Consider the following 23,654-nt stretch of genomic DNA (forward strand, 5'->3'; position numbering starts at 1 on the left):
GTAAAAACTCATAGAGTCAAGGACAACTTGTCAATTTATAATTGTTTCTGCCCTCTGAACAGAGGTAATTGTAAGTACAACATTTTAAAATTCACAGTTCTTTGTAACAACACCTAACATCAAACATTATTGTAACAGTTTGATTTCATTTTATTATATTATTAAATTATACAGCATTTATATGAATAAAATTCTTCATTGAGATTCTCATATACCTAAATTCATATTTAAATTAACAACTACAAGTGTCAAGGCAATTATTTAATAGTAAAATAAATTAAAAGACGACCCCCGCACAGTGGGAAAAAAATGACCCTCTGTGGACAAAAATCTACCGACAACACAAATCTTAACCGATTTTAATATTTTTTTTTTTTTAAATACTCGGAGAGGTTTTTCCTGTAACGCACAACCGCGATAAATTTGATTTATTTCAAACTAACCTTAAAAATGATACCTATATATGAAATTACGTTATTAGGATGGTTTAAAAATGAAAAAATGATTAATTTTGATATAGCAGAGAGTATTGTGAACCCTTTTTGATCACTGAATGCGAATTTGACATTAAAATTGCAAAATTTTAAAATTCAAAATGGCGGATGCAATATGGCAGGCAATGTTTTATAAAAGTCACCAAATTCACTCGAAAGTTGTTATTCAGGGGTTTTTAAGGTCGCTGGTTACGAATCTGAAGTCTGATTTCAAAAATTCAAAATGGCGGATCCAATATGTCGGATTAAAAAATTAAAAACTCATTGAATTTGCATGAAAGTTGTTACCCGGGGGTTTTTGGGGTCGCTGATTACAAATCTGAAGTCTAATTTGAAAAATTCAAAAAAGTATTAGAGTAGAGTATTATATTATTATTAGATTATTAGTATTAGATCTGCCATCTCAAATTTAAAAAATTCGACTACAGATTCGTAATCAGCGACCCCAAAAACCTTCAAGTAACAACTTTCATGCAAATTCAATGAGTTTTTAATTTTTTAATCCGACATATTGGATCCGCCATTTTGAATTTTTGAAATCAGACTTCAGATTCGTAACCAGCGACCTTAAAAACCCCTGAATAACAACTTTCGAGTGAATTTGGTGACTTTTATAAAACATTGCCTGCCATATTGCATCTGCCATTTTGAATTTTAAAATTTTGCAATTTTAATGTCAAATTCGCATTCAGTGATCAAAAAGGGTTCACAATACTCTATGCTATATCAAAATTAATCATTTTTTCATTTTTTAAACTATCCTAATAACGTAATTTCATATATAGGTATCATTTTTAAGGTTAGTTTGAAATAAATCAAATTTATCGCAGTTGTGCGTTACAGGAAAAACCTCTCCGAGTATTTAAAAAAAAAATATTAAAATCGGTTAAGATTTGTGTTGTCGGTAGATTATTGTCCACAGAGGGGCATTTTTTTCCCACTGTGCCCCGTATAGGATCGATAGGAACAAACGCTCTCACATAAAAATAAATGGTCAAGCTTTACCAACTTGACTTAATCATCCTACCATTCCTCCAAAATTTTAGAATTGATTTTATTAAAATTAAATTCAACCTCGCCTTTCGCTCGGGATGTAACAGTTATATGTCTTGGCAGCCAATGAAAAAACAATATTAGATAGCTAATAATGGCAATATCATCCCAAAATTTAATAATACGTGGCCCACTATTGGCAGTCAATAGTTCGACAAGAAAAAGATACCAAAATTTAACTTAATTCATTTCACATATGGAGATAATTAAAAAAATATGATTGATCATATTGATATGATTAATTAATTTTTTCAAATAATATGTTACTTGAAAGGCGCTGCTGATTATTTGTAGCGCTGCCTTCTGAATTTTGGTATTGAAAATAATTAATTGTATTCCTTGCATGAAAACGAATCGATTAGTATATATAAAGTTTACATTTGAGGTAAATTTAATAAATTAATGAAAGTTAAAAAATAAAAAATTCACATTTTAGCTGAAAATTTTTGTATTTATTTAAATTCAAGCTTAAATATAAAATAATAGTGTTCCTTGCATTGAAACAAATCGATATAATTGTAAATAATTATAAATTATTTATATTATTTTTCATTAATTTTTAGAAATATCAGCTAAAATGTGAATTTTTGGTTTTTTAACTTCCATTAATTCTTTAAATTTAACTCAAATCTATAGGTACTCAAATGTTTATATTATTATTATATTATTTTTGTATGTTTATTTCAATGTTAATGCTTTCTCCACGAGGAAGCAAATTTTTTTGCTGATCGTAAAGAGGAAGCAATATGTTCATTTAATGAACATCTGAATTTACAACTTTTTTAAAAGATATCGTTATTTCAAAATTTTTCAAATATCTTCGATTACATTAAAATGTTTGTTTTGTATTTCGAATTTGTCCAGGAAAACCGTGAAATTCGAATAAAAAACGTATTAGGATAAAAAACCAGTATTATGAAGATTTTTCTTATAGATTTCCTTGAAATCTATGAGACATAGCGATATAAAAAGAAACGGTTAAAAAATAGAGAAAAAAAATCAAAAATTCGAAACAAATGCAATACATTCAAGACAAACTAAAAAATATAGTTCCAAAAGATGACATCCCTTAATTAAGGGATTGGCATCAAATTTGTAATTTCTAAAAATCTTAAAAGAAACAATTGTATATTTTAATAATTTACAGGGTAGCCACGAAAGACTGATTTTAAAATTCCATTTTGCTTCCTCGTGGAGGAAGCTTTGTGGTCCTTTCGTTTATAAAACTTTTCAAAGTGGCGGAAACAAATTTTTTTCTTTATAGAAACATGTTACCCAAGAAGCACGTAATATATCCTCAATATCAAGGTAATATTACACGTGAGATTCGTAATATAACGCTGTAATATTACAGTAATCTTACAGTGATCTTAAAATGTCCGCCTCAAGGTAATATTACCGGGAATATTACTGTAATATTAACGGTAATATTACAGTAATATTACAGACTGATTTGAGTTATTCATAAAGCATAAAAAACGTAAATATATTATAAGTCAATTTGGCTTGTTGGTAAAACTCTGGACTCGTGTGCTTTGAGTTCGGGGTTCGATTCCCTGGATGGGTAGATTTTTTTCGTAAAGAAATGTTCCCATTATATTACTGTAATATTCTCTTGTAATATTACCTTAATATTACGGTATAATATTACTGCAATATTACTGTAATATTACCTTAATATTACAGTAACATTACCGGTAATATTACCTTGAGGCGGACATTTTAAGATCACTGTAAGATTACTGTAATATTACAACGTTATATTACGAATCTTACATGTAATATTACCTTGATATTGAGGTTATATTACGTGCTTCTTGGGTATATGAGATCCTGATCAATTGTCCGGATGTATGTATGTGTGTGTGTGTGGATCCCTTTTTTGTTTAGAAGATAACTTTAACAGTTTTTAATGGATTTAGATAAAATTTGGTAGGCTCATTTATCATATTAATGAAAGTTAAAAAATCAAAAATTCACATTTTGGCTATAAAATTTTGTGATTTTTTAAATTGAAGTCTATATATGAAATAATTGTATTCCTTACGTCAAGACGAATCGATAGATATATATAAAGTATACATTTGAGTTAAATTTAAAGAATTAATGAAAGTTAAAAAATCAAAAATTCACATTTTGGCAATAAAATTTTGCTTTCTCCACGAGGAAGCAAATTTTTTTGCTGATCGTAAAGAGGAAGCATCTGAATTTACAACTTATTTCTAGGTTTTCCAGTCCATTTTTAACAAAATTTTATACCCAAATAATAGATCTATTTTAATGAATTTTTAGCCACTTACGCCAAAAAATACAAAATATTTCAATTACATTAATAATAAAATATTCTGTAAATTAATTTCTTGCAAGAAACCGCAAAATGAAATCATTCAAATTTAAAATAATAATTTTTTTTTCATATGTCCATGTCAACAACATCGAATTTTTATTTAACCAGATTTTATAAAGTAAAATTCATAATGAATGGAGTTTTCTTAACGAAGAATTTTTGTTTAATTGATTTTTCATTCAATGAAAATTCTATTTATCTGATTTTTCATATATCTACTTTAGAGAATTTTTGATTGGCAAAATTTATATGTAATGGAATTTTCACTTATCTTAATTCTTATTTAGCAGAACTTTTATTTAGCCAAATTTTTATTTCAACTAATTTTTAATTTATAGATAGAATTCGCTTACATAAAAATACTCTTTGCGAAATGAAAATTCAATTGGATCAGGCTTCAGATCGACTTAAAGGCACAAAAAAGTCACAATTTAACTGAGAAAAATTTTCAACATCTTTAGATTTAAAAAAATTCAAGATTTTTTTTCTGAACCATTTTCAAGTTATATTTATTTATTAATTTAAAATAAATTTATAGAATTTTTTCAGATTTTCTATAAAATTTTTGAGTTAAAATTGTCACAATCTTTTAAAATTAGTTTTATAAAAACTTATATTTAAGGTCAATTCCTGGGAAATTGTTGAGTCAAATAATGAAAATAATTTTTAAGTTAGTACAATTTTCAATATTTTAACTTATAAAAATTTTAAACAGGAATCTAACGAAAAATAAAATTTTTTAAATTATTCAAAACTAATTTTTATGTTCATATCTTTTTTAGCATATAAAAGTTCAAAAAAATCGATCAGTTATTTTTTACACTCTAAAACCAAAATAAATCTCATTTTATCTGAAAAAAGTCGCATTCATTGAAAAAAGGCAAAAAAGTAGTACAATTCATTGAATTAGTATCAATTTATTAATTCCACTTTATAAAATTTTGCTGAATAAAAATGATTTGAATTATAAGGTTCGTTTCACTGGAAATTAGAACTAGAAACATAATGAAACTACTGAAATAATAAGATTTAACCCTTTGAGGACCAAATTATTTCTTAAAAAATCGCGATTTTTGATTTTTAAACAAGTTTTTCAGCGAAACTAATTGAGGTTTTTTGTCTCAAAACCAGTGTTTAGAATTAGAAATTTATTAAATTAAATAAAAATCAATGGTCTAACATTTAATTTTAAAAAATTATGCTTAAGATAACAAAAAAATGTTCATGTTGCATAAAACCAACACTTGTCCTCAAAGGGTGAAAAACTTCATGTTGATTTCAACTTTAAGCATTAAATTTAAAACCGAAAAGTTATAATGTCAACTTAAAAAGTTGAAATTTTTCGATTCACATACTCAGGCCTCGAATCGTCTTTAAGGCACAAAAAAGTCGTTTTAGTTGATTTATATTAAAAAAACGTCGAAAAAGTCGATTTTTTTATTTTAACAAAATTTAATTGATTAATAAATATTTTACTTTAAATAACTAATGTTATTAGATATTAAATTCATATTATTAATTCTGTAATGAGAATAATTCTATAAAAATATTTCCAAGAAAATTTATTTCGAATATTTCAGAATCAAACTAATTGTAAGACAAATTTTCAAAATTTTATTAAAGTAAAACAAATTTCTAAAAAAATACTTAAAGTTCCATTTTTATAATTTTTTTTAAATCTGATTTAAGCAATTTATTCGAATTTAAAATTCTGTCATAGTTTTTTGGTTTTGATGGTCAATAAAATTTCAGGCATTACTTAATCAAGTTTTACAGATTTTTAAATAATAATAATGCTGAAAGATTTAAAGTTAAAATTTTTAGAAATAATTAAATTTCAAAAGATTTTGATAATTTTCAGGCAGTTATTAATTACTTGAACTTCAAGTGATCTAAATTTAATATAATTAAAATTTTTTGATGAGTTCACTAAAAAATGTATTAGAAATTGCAGACAAAAATACAATAATTTGAAAACTTTTTAAGCGAAAAATGGTATCAGATAGTTGAATTTTCGAAGAATATTATAAAAATCATTAAAAATAATTCAATTTCATGAGAGTTAATAATTGAAATTATTAAATTTCAAGAAATTAGAGATGGAAAATTTTAGAAGCTTTTAAATTGAAATTTTTGAAAATAATTGAATTTTAAAAGATTATGTTAATTTTCAGACAATAATTATAATAAGAGAAAATTTTAGTGTTTTCCGTTAATGAAGAATTTATTAAAAATCACATAAAAAAATTGAATTCCAAAAATTTTTAATTGAAAAATGCTTTTAGATAATTGAATTTTTGAAGAATATTTTTAAAATATACAATTGTTTCTTCTAAGATTTCTTCTATTAAATTTTATTTAATTAATTAATTACTAATAATAATTCTTATTGTACAATTGTTTAAATGTAACAATTTTTAAAATTCTATTTTAAATTTACTTAAATAATATTATTAGAATGCAAATAAGTAATATTTAATTTTTATAATCTAAAGTATTTTTAGTACATTATTTCAAAGAACTTTTTTTCAATAATATTTCATGTTTGTAAGTATATTTTACTTTTACTTATAAATTTTCATAAATTCTTGCGTTACAAAACCAAATCATCGAGAACAATGTCTAGCGTTACTCACGGTTGACGATATATCAGAGAACAAGCTATTAGACTAAGGTCGAATTAGAATTGGTTTGCTATATAGCGCGATAAGAAAGGTAAAGGTTGTCAAAAGGTGTTTCAGATGCCTAAATTTTGGACATATAAAATTTGATTGTAAGGGTCCGGATTAAGTTTTCCATACAAAATTCTACGATAGTACAAAGTCAATGAAGAGTGACTTCGGCAAGATGGAACATCAAGAAAATAAATAAAGAAAAGCTAACATTGGCATTGGACCACAGACAATACATAGTGCGTAGAGCCCAAGCGGAGTCGCAAACACCAATGCGAGCTGAGGCACTAACCGAGATAACGATGGGATAAATATCACAGGCATGCAAGGAAGCAGACATCGGAAATTGCTGAAACACGGAAGAAATGCTCTAACTTCAGGCGTCATTTACAAAGGATAAAAAAAGAGGTCTGAGTAATGCTAAACAGAAATCGAAGTCTTATATGGAAGCTAAGAAGAAATTAAGACAAGCTATTAAGAAAAGCAAGCGTCGATGTTGGCAAAATCTCATAGACGATTTGAACGCAGACCCTTGGGGTCTCCGTTACAAACTAGTAACGCGAAAATTAAGAACAGCTGCACAGAACGATGAATTTAAAAGTGAAGCTTTTATGAAAAATGTAGTAGACACCCTATTTCCGGATCATCCGATAAGAAGGAAAAGCATAGAGAAGCAGTTAAAAAGCGATATTCCGCCATTTACAGTGGCAGAATTGGCTAAAGCAGTTTCGTCTTTGCAAAATAGAAGAGCTCCAGGACTGGATGGTCTACAGGGTGAACTTATAAAAGCTATTGCAAAAAATCATTATCATCATTATCTGTTACTAAACATGTACAACGCCTGTCTGATAGAGGGTACTTTTCCTGATAGATGGAAAGCTGTTCTGTTGGAGACTTGTTCTGTTAAATAAGGGAAAAGACGTGGTTGAAACTCCTTCATCGTTCATACCTCTGAGCATGCTGGATGTTGCAGGTAAAGTGCTAGAAAAGTTACTCAAAGCTAGGTTAACGGAAGCGGTTAAAGAAATCACTACTCCCGACCTGTATGTCTGCTTATCACTTTAGACGTGAAAAACGCATTTAACTCTGTAAGGTGGGATCAGGCTTTAGAAGCCCTTGAGAGTAACTTTAAAGTGCCAGAATACCTCATGAGGATATGGAACAATTATCTTAAAGACCGATATTTGGTGTATGAAACAGCTGAAGGGCAAAAGAGAAAAAAGCTCTCTTCTGGGGCTGCACAGGGTTCTGTTTTGGGTCCAGAGTTATAGAATATATCCAACGATGAAATTCTTCGGATTGATATGCCAGAAAAGTCGTTTCTTGTCGGATATGCTGATGATATAGCTCAATACAAAGTACCTCGGAATGACACTCGACTGCAAACTAAACTTTGGAAAACATTTGAGAAATGTAGCAAACAAAGCAGCAGCAGTGACAACATCCCTCAGCAAGATCATAACAAATGTCAGAGATCCAAGGCCATGTAAAAAAAGGCTAATGATACGCACTGTGGAAGCAATTATGCTATATGGAGCCGAAGTTTACGCAGATGTTCTTTGATGTAAATCTTACTGCAAATGCCTGCAAAGAGTACAAAATACTGGAGCTCTACGTATTGCTTGTTCATAAAGAACGGTCTCGGGACCAGCAATACTGGTGGTTGCAGGGGTCATTCCAATCGACCTGCTAGCAAGAGAACGGCAATACATATACGAAAATAGAGTAGAAATAGAAATGAGCCAAAAAAAACCCAAGAACAAATTCATTAGACACATAGCAAAAAAGATGGACTGATGAACCGAAAGGCAGGTGGACAGCCAGATTTATTTGACAGCTGAGTCCTTGGCTTAACCGAAAAGAAAGAGAAGTCAATTATTTTATTCCACAACTTTTAACGGGACACGGGCTCTTCCGAGCATATCTTTTTAAAATGGGTAAAGTAATCAGCGCTGGTTGTTTATATGGAGACTCTACCAAAGATAATGCAGCGCATACATTTTTTTATTGTGAAAGATGGAATGTCGAAAGAGAAGATTTGAAGAAAAGCATCGGTTTCTTTACGTCAGAAAATCTAATACAGAAGATGCTGCAGAGTTTAGAAAAATAGAATAAAGTTTTACAATTTACTGAAAATATTTTACGACGGAAAAAAGAGGATATGGAACTCAATTAATTTTATAACAATTTAATGTATTATTTATTTTTTTAACTATTTATTATTTTAATATATTATTTATTAACTTAATGACGAAGCTAAATAGCCGACAAAAGGGGCCATTCATTAATTACGTAAGGGTCCTTAGGGGGAGGGGGGGTTTATAAAATCTCTACATGGTCTTACGTGGGGGGGGTGGGGGTTAGAAGCTAATCTTACGTAAGATTTTGCCAAGTATTTTTCATTTGTATTGATGTAATTAATTTTTTAATTACATTAATATTGTTAAAAACTTACGTAAGAAGGGGGAGGGGGGGTCTGAAAAATCTTATGTATCCTTACATGGGGGTAGGGGGGGGGTCAAAATTAGCCAAAATCGTCCTTAAGTAATTAATGAATGGCCCCAAAGAAGTTAAAAATCCAAGCAGGTAAAAAAGAGAGAAAGACGAGCCGAAGCACGGCCTAAATTTGCTAAACACATAACCCCTGAAGTAATGTGCAAGCAGATGCCGGGGGTTATGGTTCAGCAAAGAAAAGGGGGTTTTTCAGGGAAATCTGTTCCTGTGGTTTTAGTGGGTATGGGGCAAGCTAAGCCCGAGTCTCACACACCGTGCATAACAGCATTTCCATGTTTCCTCCTTACCAAAAAAAAAATTATTATTATTATTGTTAGATATATTTATATAGATATACTATATTTTTTGCTGATTAAGATTTTTTGAAAATTACGATAATGAAGTATACGACTTTATCAGCAAAGTGACATCTATTAGATGTCATTTAAACTCCTTGGTTCAGAGTTAGGTGTTTCATGTGATAATTATATCGATATGGTTTGTCGACAAATAATTATCAATTTTTGTATTAATTTTGATCTGAAAAAATAAGCTGCGTGCTTGAGTACACTGCGCATCTGCGAGGACTCGAACCTCCTTAGTTGCTGCCTAACGAGGGACTTCTGCCGACTAATGCACCATGCCAACACAGCCTGAACGACCAAGCCTCTTATATTCTCAGATCAAGCCCATAACTAGTCAAGAGCTATAGTTAATTTTAGATAATATTAATTATAATATTAAGATTAAAATAATAAATATTATTATTCTGCATATAAACTGTATTTATAGTTTAAATTAATTTTGAGGGAAATTTCCTTGTAATTTCCTAGAAAATTAAGAAATAACATTCCTGGAAGTAGGGTCAGTTGGGGTAAATGGGGACATAATCGCTATTTTTAACAAATTATGTAAGTTTCTTCCTTTAAAAGGTAATATTTGGGGGTTTATTTTTTTATGTTGTTTATTTACATTCCCAGGATTAATTTTATGGAGCAGAAAAAAATTTAGATAAGCTTTAAACGCATGAAACTGACTGTCCCCATTTACCACAAAATTTAGAAAATTTCATAAAATTTTGGGTAAATGGGGACAGCACAGTTTCTTAGTTTTAAGAAAAAAGTTTCCTTAAGTATATTACTGTATTAAGGGATGAAAAAACTTGAAAAAAAATTGTAGTAGATATATAATAGTTGAACCAATTGAAATTTTTTTATTTTTTTTGTATTCCAGTATTTTGTCTCGCATTTGAAAAAAATACAGACTTACAAATCATACCAAATTTTTTTCTTATTCCTTATGCCCCCCGTAACAGAAATTCACTTGAATTTTTGTCTATTTGGTTGATAATAACAAGCTGTCCCCATTTACCCCAAAAATTTGAAAACTCAGGGTAAATGAGGACAGCTTGTCATTATTAACCAAATTGACAAAAATAAAAAATTCATGTGAATTTTTGTTAAAGGAGTCATAAGGAATAAGAAAAAAATTTGGTATGATTTTTAAGTCTGTTTCTTTAAAATGCTCGACAAAATACTGAAATAGTTTGACTTTGAATTTCAAGTTTTTATGCATTGAGCAATAACTTGAATTATCTTGCTGCCAATTGTCAAGATAAAAGCTTGGCATTACTCAACACCTCTTGCAGGTGATCTGAGGTTAAAATATTGACGTTGAACCTTATTTTAAAACTGTAAATTAAGCTCCAAAACCTCTTGTCTCCATTTACCCCAACTAACCCTATATACTTTAATATTGCAAAACATTTTCAGTGCAATATTCCAACAAATTTATATCGGAAATTTCCAGGAAGTTGACTCTGTGAACTTTAAACAGTGAGGAAATTTGTAATTTGCAGGAAGTTTCCACTGGAAACATGCAAACTTTCCAATGAAAACTTCCTGGAAACTTCTTGGTCTGTTCGACATCTTGTACACACATTAATACACATCCAAATGTATGTATTTATATTTAAGAATATCTGAAGGAATATGAAAATAACGTCCAAAAGACCTGTTTAAGACTTGCTTTAGACGTCTTTTTAAATGTCTTTTTAACATCTTTTAGATCAGACATAGAAGCTCCTATGGACGTTTTTTAGTTGTCTTTATGATGTCTCCAAGACTTTACTATCATTGTCGCCGGATGTCCTGCTATAACCCCTTAACTTCAACCACTGTGCGTTAGGATTATTAAGGGGAGACACAAGAGTGTGAAAAAATTGTCAAAATTGTAAAAGTAGTTAAATATTTAAGAGAAAAGGTCAATGATTTTTCAACTCTTTTTTTTCCTTTCGCCAAAAATTAAAATTTTTTTAAATCCATGCGAGAAATACTAAACAATTAAAAAAAACATGACGATCAAAAATAGTGAAAATTGTGAAAGCAGTTCCATTCTGAAAAATCTTAATTTTTTCAAAACTATACCCAATGGGAAATAAACCATTGGTTTAATAGTGGTCCAAAATTGGGAGCCAGTCGTTCCAATATTGGTGCAATGATGGCCCCCAATATTGGACCGCGAATGGCAAAGTCTTGGGATGATCACGCCGTTGCCAATCATTGCCCGGCTGAAAAAAATTGTACAAGAAAATGTACATGTTCTTGTACATGTTCATTAATGAACTTGTACATTTTCTTGTACAAGTTCAATTAATGTTCTTGCACAAGTTCAGCATCCGGAATTGAAACATGTTCTTGTACCAGAACTTGTACAAGATCCTGGATAAGAAAATATACTTGTACAAGAAAACGTACATGTTCTTGTACATATTTTTTGTGCAGGTTTCATGTACAAGTACTTTTACATGAACACGTTTATGTTCTTGTACAAGAGCATTTGTTTAAAAATGTTTTTGAAAAAAATTTGAAATTTTAATAAATTATAATTATTAAGACTCGTCACTTATGCATGCTAAAAAGTATTGCGCAGCTGTAAAGGCTTAAGAAAACTACTGCGCAGCCTTTAAAGTTATTAATTTTTAATTTAAAAGACATAAATGAACATGTACAAGAACATGTTCCACATCTGGTACAAGAAAATATACATGAAACCTGCACAAAAAATATGTACAAGAACCTGTACATTTTCTTGTACAAGTATATTTTCTTGTCCAGGATCTTGTACAAGTTCTGGTATAAGAACATGTCTCATTTCCGGATGCTGAACTTGTTCAAGAACATTACTCGAACATGTACAAGAAAATGTACAAGTTCATTAATGAACTTGTAAATTTTCTTGTACAAGTTTTTTCATCCGGGTGGTAGCCAATATTGTTCCATCATTGGCATCCAACGCAAAAAACGGATTCTCAAAAGCTTGGTTATTAATTGGCTACAAAGATTGGGCCAGTATTGGAAGCCAATCATTGGTTATCAACAATACTCCAATCTTAGTAGCCAATTATTAATCAAGCATTTGATTATTCGTTATATGGCTTGGCAGCCAATGAAAAAACAATATTTGAGATCTAATAATGGCAATATCATCCCAAAATTTAATAAAACGTGTTCCACTATTGACAGCTAATAGTTCGACAAGAAAAGGATACAAAAATTTAGTTCAATTCATTTCACATATGGAGATAATTAAAATATCTCCTGTTACCAAAAAAAGTCAAAGTATGAAAAAAATTGAATTCTGATTTCAACGACAAAGAAATCTGTTCTTATATAGTGTGAGGGTAACACCTTGATTGCGAGTGGAAACTACTATCACACACCCTATACGCCACTTGTCTGAATTATTATCGTGAGCGCAACTTTCGACGCAGCGCGAGAACCCTTCAAATGTGATTTCAAACAATTTGTGAAAGATTTAATAATTTTTTATTACACTACATTTTAAAAAAATTAATATAATTAAAAAATAAAATAATATTTAAAAAAAAATTCATTTTTAAAAAATGTTTGTTATAATAATAAAAATTATTTTATTTAATCTAATTGTTTTTAATTCTAAAAATAACTATTTTACAAAATAATTCCAGATTTTTTCAGGATTCTTTTTTTAAATTATAATTATAAATTATTTATAAAAATTAGTATTTTTTCATAATTAACACTTTAAATAAATAATTATAAATTCAAAAAATGAATCCTGAAAAAATCTGGAATTATTTTGTAAAATAGTTATTTTTAAAATTAAAAACAATTCGATTGAATAAAATAATTTTTATTAATATTATAAATATTTTTAAAAAATATTATTTCATTATGTGGACCAATATTAAAATAACTGTATTGTGATTGAAATTCTGAAAAACGTAAGTTTTTAGTTTGTTATATTTCATATGTTAAATAAAAGATTTTCTAAACCCAAAATATGTACATTTAGAAATATTTGAGAATAAATTTCTTGTTTTACAATTTTTGAATAAAATTATTTGTGAAAATTAGTATTTTTAACTAATAATTAAATTTTAATTAAAAAATTATTGATTCTGGAAAAAAATTTTGAATTATATTGTAAATAATTATTTTCAAAATTAATTGAACTGTTACAAATTTTTTGAGAACATGTTCTGTAACTGGTTAAGAACCTATGGGTGATAATTTGATTTGATAACTTGCGACTGAGGAGGATTTAAAAACTATATTGCTTAAATATAAAGTGTGTTATAGATATGTTATGTAATACTGTTGCAGACTTGTTCCGATTTGTAGGTACAAATGTCATCCAGAACTAATCTGCAACAAAATTTTAGAACAGCTTCATAACATTTTTTCGGACACAATTCTAGAACTACGTTGGAACGACAGTAACAGATCATTTGTGATGATTGTGTTACAAAAATGTTACGTTACATTGTTATAGAACTGCGAAGTTCGCATAATATAGAACTGTTGAATTTTGTATTTAGATTTTTATTTGATTTTTGGTTTCTCTCAACTTAGATGAACACCCCCTACTCTTAAGTTAGGTCTGGAAAATTTGTACCTGAAGGGAGCAATTAGTTTTTATGACAAACCTTTCCTAGGTAGTACAGGTCTAGCTCCTCGAAGAGTAACTTGTAACTTTAAGACCTCAGCCTTAATCACGCTCTTGTGTACATTTTGTCTACTTTCGTTCAACGTCACTAAATTTTAATATTTCAAATAAAGAATAATCGTGTGTGAGTTTATTTTTAAACCTAATAATTCCAACAAGAACAGATCGGTAACTTTCTTGTAACAATGTTCTAGAATTCTGTTATAATGAGGTTATATAACAGTTTCATAATCAACTTATAACAAATGATCTATAAAACTATGTCCTCAATGTTATATAACATTTATAGAACGTGTTTGCTGGGATTTAAAAAAAATAAATTTTTTAAATATTATTTTATTTTTTTAATTACATTGATTTTTTAAAATGTATTGTAATAAAAAATTATTAAATCTTTCACAGAATATTTGAAATCACATTTGAAGGTTCCCGCGCTGCGTCGAAAGTTGCGCGCACGACAATAATTCAGACAAGTGGCGTATAGGGTGTGTGGTAGTAGTTTCCACTCGCAATCAAGGTGTTACCCTCACACTATATTAGAACAGATTTCTTTGTCGTTGAAATCAGAATTCAATTTTTTTCACACTTTGCCGGAGATATTTTAATTATCTCCATATGTGAAATGAATTGAATTAAATTTTTGTATCCTTTTCTTGTCGAACTATTGGCTGTCAATAGCGGAACACGTTTTATTAAATTTTTGGATGATATTGTCATTATTAGATCTCAAATATTAATTTTTCATTGGCTGCCAAGCCATATAACAAATAATCAAATGCTTGGTTAATAATTGGCTACTAATATTGGACCATTGTTGATAACCAATGATTGGTTACCAAAACTGGCCCAATCTTTATAGCTAATTAATAACCAAGCTTTTGAGAATCCGTTTTTTGCGTTGGATGCCAATGATGGAACAATATTGTCTACCAATGATTGGCAACGGCGTGATCATCCCAAGACTTTGACATTCGCGGTCCAATATTGGGTGCCAATAGTTTTACCAAGAAAAAAAGATTGTCTGCTAATCGTGGACCAATATTGAACCATTCGTAAGCATTGGGAAATTTCCCATTGGGTATACTCTAAAATTGTCAAAAATTAAGATTTTCTTTTTTTACCACCTTGTATATTTTTAGAACCCAAATGATGCAATAAAAAAATGTAGCATCCTGCGATCATTAAAATTTTAAGGGGTTAAAATAAAGGTTTTGTCTCCCCTTAAGCGGATAGGATATTACAAAGTGAATCGCAAAGTTTTAAAAGATAGATTATTACACTATTGAATCAATGAAATACCTATTTTTTGCAGGTTAATAGGGGTAATACAATCTGATTAATTTTATTGTAATTTTATAATTATACCTGTATGCTCCTGCTGGTCCACTTGGATGACGTGGATCAGGATATGCAGGAGGAACACCATATTCAGGTACCGGTGGTGATCCATATTCAGAGGAAAGTCCTTGTCGTACTGATGTTCCATAATCATGCGGGATACCTGCAACTTGTCCGCCATACTCAATTCCTAAATGACCACATTTGGGTTCTGGACAGTTATAACGACATACTTGAATTACACATTGAAAATGGACATTCATGCTATCCGGAAATTTAAAAGCTTGAAAGTAGGCAAAGCTTACAACGGATGCACTTGGACCAAAGTTTTTAATTTTCTGGAATCTGAAAATAAGTTTCTTTTGTAAATCTTAAATTAATTTTATTTATATGTAGCAATTAGGTTTTATTTATGTTTATTTTGGAAATTTGTCGTCATAGTATATACTAATTGAAATACAAAATTTACAGGTTCAACCAAAAAAAATGTATGTGACCATTATTTATAAACTGATCTCAGCAGAAACACAGAAAAAACCTAGTTTCATTTTTATTGCAACTCAAAATGAGTTAATGCTAAATAAATAGCGTACACTACTCATTTTGAGACCGGGTTTTTTCTGTAAAAATAAGTTCTCGAACTTGAGTTTTTCAATTATTTGTAGCTCCTACTTATATAATTTGATTAACCAGGAGTCGCACTTGAGTTGCCGAGCAGTACAGACGTGTTTTGTTGTGGTCTTACTGACAGTGCTTGAAGTCTGTTTGTGTCAATCTTACAAGTGTCAATGTGAAAACTGTTGTGAATATATCCAAATTATGGCGGATAATTCAGAAGAAAAAATTCTTCATTCGCTAAATAAGATACTAAATGAGATAGCTAAACTCACCGAAGCCCAAAAAGAGGTAAAAGATGAGGTCCACTCAATATCGCATGGATAACCTGACAGCAATCAATAGACTGGAAGCAGTGGAAGAAGATGTGAACTTAATGAAAACAAGGAGTTCTTTCATCGACAACCAATAAAGAGCAAAAAATATAAAATTCCAGAGGAAGAAAATAATGATGCTGATATGCTTAAAATGGTGTCAGAAATCTTCGCAAAACTCGATCTTCAGATTCCTGACTATGCAGTGGAGGATATGTACAGACTGGGTAAAAAATCTTCAAATTTAACTCGTCCTGTTCTTGTCAAATTAGTGGGGTCATGATGGTCAAAAGCTGTTCTCTCAAAGGCAATCGATAATAAAAAACTTAAGTTAAATATCGCCAGAGATCGATTGGTCGAGGAAAGATTTACATGGAAATTATTACAAGAAAAAGTCCATCTGCTAAAGGACCTAAATATAGTAGCAACTATCAAAAACAACAAAATCTACATTAATAATGAAGGTGTATCTATGGATGAAATTAACACAGTGACATTGTATGTTTATATGAAATTTGGATAGAAACAGAAAAGGTAAATATTCCATGCAATGTTTGGAATTATAATTATATTAACATTCCTGCAAAAAATACTCAAATTTTGGTAGAGCCGGCGGTGGGTTATTGTTTTTATATAACAGTGCTTTTTATACTAGAAAGAAAATTATAGATTCAGATAGTTTTATATTCGTAAAAATTAATACAAAAAATGCTAAATTTATACTGGGGGTGGTGTACCGTTCTCCTAATTTTAATTTTATAACCTTCTTAAAAAATTATATGTATGCTTTAGAGTTCGTAATGGAATCTTTTCCTGACCATATGATATTAATGGGGGGGAGATTTTAATTGTAAGGTGACGCATCTTAATCAACTGCATAATGATTTTATATTGAATAACTACAATTTTAAAAACAACAGAACGTCATTAGATAATGTTCATAATAGTAACGGCAATATTCTAGTACAACAATTGGAATTCAATGGATTTATATTGTATTATTACATTACATTTTTTAGTTCGGTGGAGGAAAGTGTAATTGACTTGGTATGGGTTGGTTTTAATGCCGTAGATCTGATTAGCGACTTGAAGGTGATTTAGCTGGTTACTCAGTCGCACTATTTTCCGGTATGTGTGTACTTCTTAGGCATGATTTGAAATCAAAATAAACTTTATGCTAAAAAAACTAATAATAACTTTATAGATTTTACACTATCCTTCGATATAAATAAAACCGATGATTACTACCATTTAATGACAGAACTTTTTGATATGTCAAAAACCGTTAATGACATTGACCAACTAGATAATACTTTAAATTCAGTAATTGTAAATGCAGCCACTTCTTTAAACATGAAAAAATTGTTATACTCAAATCATGAAAATATTTAATTCATAGAATTGTTTAAAAATATGGAATTCGTTCTCACTTGACTATGTAACTAAAAACTCGGATTCTCTACTTAATGATTTCGAGAGGGCTACGAGGGGAGAGGACAGAGAGTATATTCATATGTCGAGTAACCTTTACTTTCGAGATAATATCACGGAACAGTCATTGGAGCAGTCGCATGTGGGAATGAGTGATGAGTGAATAATTTTACATTAAAATAGGAGTGTATTTATTTTTGTTAGCTCATTGTGATACTCCCCTGTACGGACGAATTAGGTCTTTAACATTGTAATTTTAAATAAATAAAAATAAATAATAACTTAATTAACCACTTCTCTGCTTTTAAAAGCAAACTAATATAATAACTGACGTTGACAATATTAAAATTATTTTCCTATTTCTATTTATAATTACACACGCGTAGAAAATGGTTGCTGTCGTGCGAACTATTTATTGTCACATCAAATTACGTTAGCTAATATAGGGACAGCGAACAAATTTGTTGTGTGGTCAAAAAAGTTTGACAGTAAATTTTTAAAATTTAAGACTGATATTGTTTATTAGAGCAAACTTTTTCGTTGTCATATCAAAAAAATTAGCTGTGGTTAATAATTTTGATAGATTAGATATTAAATATCAGTTAGCATCTGCAAGCAATTTCGTTTTTTCCGTGCCTCTTAAAATAAGACCTCTTCTCGGCCTTAAAATAAGACTTTCTTTTTACAGTGTGTATATATATTATTAATAATATTATTTTAATTATTTAAATGTTAATTAATTATTTTTTCTAGAGGTCTGTCTTTCCGTGGGTAAACTTGCTTATAAGTAAATATTTAAAAAAAAGTTAAGCTACTTCTGAATAATTTATATTTTCGGTAGATTTTGAAAAGAACAAAATCACCAGTGAATTAAATACTCGAAATTACTTAAGAAATACCCAGATAGCACAACAATTTGCGACAATTTTGCAGCAAGTTGGCAACGCCAAATTGCAAGTTTGCATTGCCAACTTACTGCAAAACTGTGGCAAATATCGATATGTCCACCCTTTTTAAACTTCGCAGTGCAAACTTGCTGCAAAATCGCTAGAAAAAAGCTGAATGAGTTTTCCGCAGAATTTCAAAAACAATTTGCTGAAAAATGACACGGAAAATTTTCTGAAATTTGAAAATGCAATTTTTGGGAAAATAAAATTTTTAAGTTTCCTTGAAAGTTATTTTTTTAATTTCTGTACAATAAAAATAATTAAATCGTAGGAAAAGAAGGGAGTAAAAAGAAAACAATTTTTTTAGAAATAACGCTTTAAAAATTTATTTTTAAATTTTAATATAATTTGCGTTTTAAATTCTAATACACTTTTCATAAAATGTTAATAAAAAGTTTACTTTTCTTTAATTTTAGGTTTAAATTATATTATAAATATTAAACGAAACACATAGCTCCTAGGGAATTATAATCTGTTTATTGTTTGTTTAATTTTATGTAATATAACTTATATTTAAATTTAAAAAAAAATTAATTTTTAAAGCGTTATTTCTCAAAAAAATTGTTTTCTTTTTACTTCCTTCTTTCCTACGATTTAATTATTTTTATAGTACAGAAATTAAAATAATAACTTTCAAGGAAACTTAAAAATTTTATTTTCCCAAAAATTGCATTTTCAAATTTCAGAAAATTTTCCGTGTCATTTTTCAGCAAATTGTTTTTGAAATTCTGCGGAAAACTCATTCAGCTTTTTTCTAGCGATTTTGCAGCAAGTTTGCACTGCGAAGTTTAAAAAGGGTGGACATATCGATATGTGCCACAGTTTTGCAGTAAGTTGGCAATGCAAACTTGCAATTTGGCATTGCCAACTTGCTGCAAAATTGTCGCAAATTGTTGTGCTATCTGGGTACATTATAAACTTTTCGCTGAGCGATTAATAAGAAAGAGTTTAAAAGGTAGCAGGGTTTCCCCACTACTCAGAAGGTGTGTCTTAAATGACAAATTGACTTTAGAATGAATTTAGAATTCGAACGACTTATAGCGGTATTTCGCATTAAATTTTATAATACATAATTATATTGTTAATAAAGAAAATGAACTGTAGAGTGACATTTTCTAAATAAATATTAATAAACTGATAAATTGTTGCAGTGTTTTTCTTTGTTTTATTGTTTTTTTATTCTACCTCACTAAAAATTCCCACATAGGCTCCCATATGGGAAACCACATGGGTCCCTATATAGGAAGCCATACGGTTTCCTATACAAAATCGTATACGTAATTGGAACAGGAATTTGAATAAGAAATTAAGTCAGAATTATCATATGAATCCACATCCACACAGGAATGTACATTCCTCTGTATATTCCTATTTCAAGTCCTATAATATGAATTTTTTTTTTCAACTCTAAGATATATATCTTTCAATAGTAGAGGTTCCTGATAGACTACAGAGATGAAAAAATTTATTGCGCAGCCGAAAAAGTTGAAGAAAACTACTGCGCATGATATTAAGATATAATGTGCATTCATATGATAATTTCTACTTAATTTCCTATTCAAATTCCTGTTCCAATTACGTATACGATTTTGTATAGGAAACCATATGGCTTCCTATATAAGAGCCTATGTGGGTTCCTATATAGGAGCCTATGTGGGGATTTTCAGTAGGGTATTAACCATTCATCCTCTTCACACGTAAAAGAGTATCTTATTGAAATTTTTTAAGACTTTCACGTGTCGACAAAACTAATGTCATTTGCGTTTTTGTTAGTGAAAGTTAATTTTATATTTATGGGCAAATCTCACGAGCTGGGTTCTTTTTGTTTAAAAAAAATTATTTTCAATTTAGTCGCACACTTTTTTCTACCATAAATTATTATTTTTCGACCAAATATAAGTAAATTTTTACCCGCGTAATTCATATTTCTTAATAGCTACTCGATTTAAACGATATTTTTCATTTTTGTGGTTATGAGTGTAGGTAAAACGTATTTTTAAGAGAAAATGTTTTCAAACAAAGTTCCTAACTCCATTTTCCTTAATCTTAAGCTTAAAAAAATGTTCACCATTAAAATAGAATTTTTTTTCAAGGAGGAAAATGAGTTTTATTTAAAGATACACACTACTTTCCATTTAAATTTAAACTATCTTGATTTTTAAGACTGCCCTGCCGGAAGGGTGGTACTGGATTGGTACTGGAAAATTGGAACTGAGGGCTCAGTATACCAACTCAGTACTAATTTGGTGCATTTTGGTACTGAAATGGAACTGGGAAATTTACCTGCGAAAAGGATCGAGTTACCGTTAATACCCTCATAAAAGTGAAAAGCGACCAGCTTTTTCAATATGTTTAAACTAAAACTTTATATTTCTTTCAATATTATATTTGTTTTTCATGGATTTATATTATTTTCATACATTATTATGCATATGATATGTCCTTTGGCAGCTAAATTCAAAAATGATGTCCATTTTTTTGTCAAACTTAAGGTATACGAGATAAATTATAACTTTTTTAAATCTAATTATTTTTTGATAAATTTTAGATATTCATAATCTGGAAATATTAACGAATCTCAATATATATTTTTTAAAGTTGAGTTATTAAAATTATAAATTTTTTAAGCAATAAAACTCGGGTTAAAATTTTAATCCTTCAACAAAGGACCTTGGGGTCTATTGTTCAAGGAGGGATTGCAATATAATTTCCAAACTTAACAGAAATTTTCTACAAACTATTATGTTTTTTTTTGCTGTTTTACACGTATATCGTGAGAGACGGTTTGTTGATCTTATATACCTTTAAAACTATTGTTAAAGTACTTTAAAAATGTCTTCTTATGGGTTATCAGGTAGTAGTACTGAAGTGGAACTCAAGCCAAGTCCAATTCAGTACCATTCCTGTACCACGCTTTCGGTAGGGTGATTAAACTTACGAGTTACGAGTAATTTTTTTAGAAGAGTTTATTTTTACTGTGATGATATCCTTATTGATATCAATCGTTTTATACTCAGTAAAGCTACTCCAAGAAAGAAATCAACCCTGTGCCGAAAGAAGGACAAAAATCGTAATTGGAAAAAATTTCGAAATTAACAGTTTCATATAAACTTCAAAATTTTTATAAGTTCCTGACAAGATAAATTATAATTATAATAATAATGAAACTTCATGGATTTGATATAATTTTTCTAAATAGGGGTAGATATAACCCCATCGGTGACTTTGTAGATAATTCATTTTTAAATAATACTTTCTTAAGACCAAACACATGTACATATATATAAAAGCAACAAATTTTCCATTTTTTTGATATTTTACGGCAAATTTATTTATCTTTTTCATTTTCGACAATTTACAATACTTTACAACCCTTCAAAAAACACCCCCTTATATTTGCCTAAACCTACATTCATCAAAATTCCACCCGGGATCGTTCAAATATATTTTTTTCTTCAAGGGCACTTTAAACAGACTAATGAACCAATTTTTTCGTGAAAAATTGTTCAATATTAACCCTTAATGTTACTTTTAGGGGTGAGCATTTTTCACACATATTTATTTATACTAAAACAACAAATTACAAAAGGATATGTACATTTTTTACATATAATTTGTTGTGCTCGTCGAAAAACCATTTTTTGAGAACGAGTTACGCACTCGTTGCCCGTTTTCCCAGAACGATTACATAGAAATTTTAAGTGGCACAATGTTCTACCACCCAGATTTCTTTTCTTGGATAGCTGAAAATGTAAATTTTATATGGGCGAATGTTAAATAATGATCGCTCAAAAAGTATTATAAAAAAATTGATGATTTTCAAAAATCAGCAAAAATGAAGTTACACTTATGAATAGCTCAGTATTGTTTAAATATCTAATTTTGCCTAATAAGACCATCTTTTATTTTTCACACTCGTGAGTAGTATTTACAAATGTGAATTGACAATTTGGAGGTTTTTTGCGGGACCGATATCGCAGTACACAATTCGTAACCAGCTCGTGAGATTTCCCCTTATGTGTTTGTTTGTACAAACTTTATATTTATAATAAAAAGGAATAAAATATCTTATTGTGGAAGTCATAATTTTAATAAATATTTAATAATATGAGTTTCCTACTGAACATTATATTTTACTTAACAAAGAAATATACGTACTAAAATGTGAAACGGATGTTGTGCTTGGCTTGAGTACAGATACTGTACTTCACCGAGGACGAATACTTAATTAAATTAATCGTTCAATAGACTCTAGCATATAGTCAATATAATTAATTATTAATATTATTATTCCATTATATTATTATTATTATTCTTTCATTGTTGTTATTATTATTATTTATTATATTTTTTTTATTATTCTATTGTCATTATTATTATTTTTTTATTTATTACTGCATTAGTTTTGAGGTTATGATTTTTAAAAATAATATGTATATTTTTTATTTACTTTATTCATACATTTTAAAATTTCTTATAAAAAATTGAACCTATATTTTTGAAAAATAAATAATTAATAATAATAATCTTTACGATAATGACATTTTAATTCAAAAAAATTTTCTTTTTAATAATAATTAAAACCGTTTAACTTTATAATTTATTTATTTTTATTCATTGAATTATTTTTATTATTAACTTTTTATTATTATTATTTATTATTGAATTAGTTTTGCGGTTATGAATTTTAAAAATAACATATTTTTTATTTACTATATTCATAGATTTTAAAATTTCTTTCTTCTTTCTTATAATTTCTTTCTTAATGTTTATAATTGAAAATGTCAAATATTCTCCAGAACACAAGCCCTTCATTAATACAGTACCTACCCAATCAGCACAGAAGTTTGCAGCAAACTTGCAGCAAGCTTGCCGTGCAAGGTTTGCAAGCTTGCTTGGCAAACTTGGTGCAAGTTTGTTACAAGTAACAAAATGTCCTCTTGTGGCAAACTTATTGCAAG

General features: G+C 29.0%; 1 protein-coding gene across 1 annotated transcript in view; it reads right to left on the reverse strand.

Annotated features, from left to right (window-relative positions):
* LOC127286988 (cuticlin-4) overlaps positions 1 to 23,654 on the reverse strand; it is a 105,381-nt gene that overhangs the window by 19,477 nt on the left and 62,250 nt on the right. The window contains exon 4 of the mRNA XM_051313666.1: positions 15,414 to 15,731. Within this exon, the coding sequence (XP_051169623.1) occupies positions 15,414 to 15,731 (318 nt within the window). The remainder of the gene's footprint in view (positions 1 to 15,413; positions 15,732 to 23,654) is intronic.

This window comes from Leptopilina boulardi, unplaced genomic scaffold (genome assembly GCF_019393585.1).
Source record: "Leptopilina boulardi isolate dan_hultmark-lab unplaced genomic scaffold, ZJU_Lbou_2.1 LbouV2_122, whole genome shotgun sequence".
Classification (NCBI taxonomy): Eukaryota; Metazoa; Arthropoda; class Insecta; order Hymenoptera; family Figitidae; genus Leptopilina; species Leptopilina boulardi.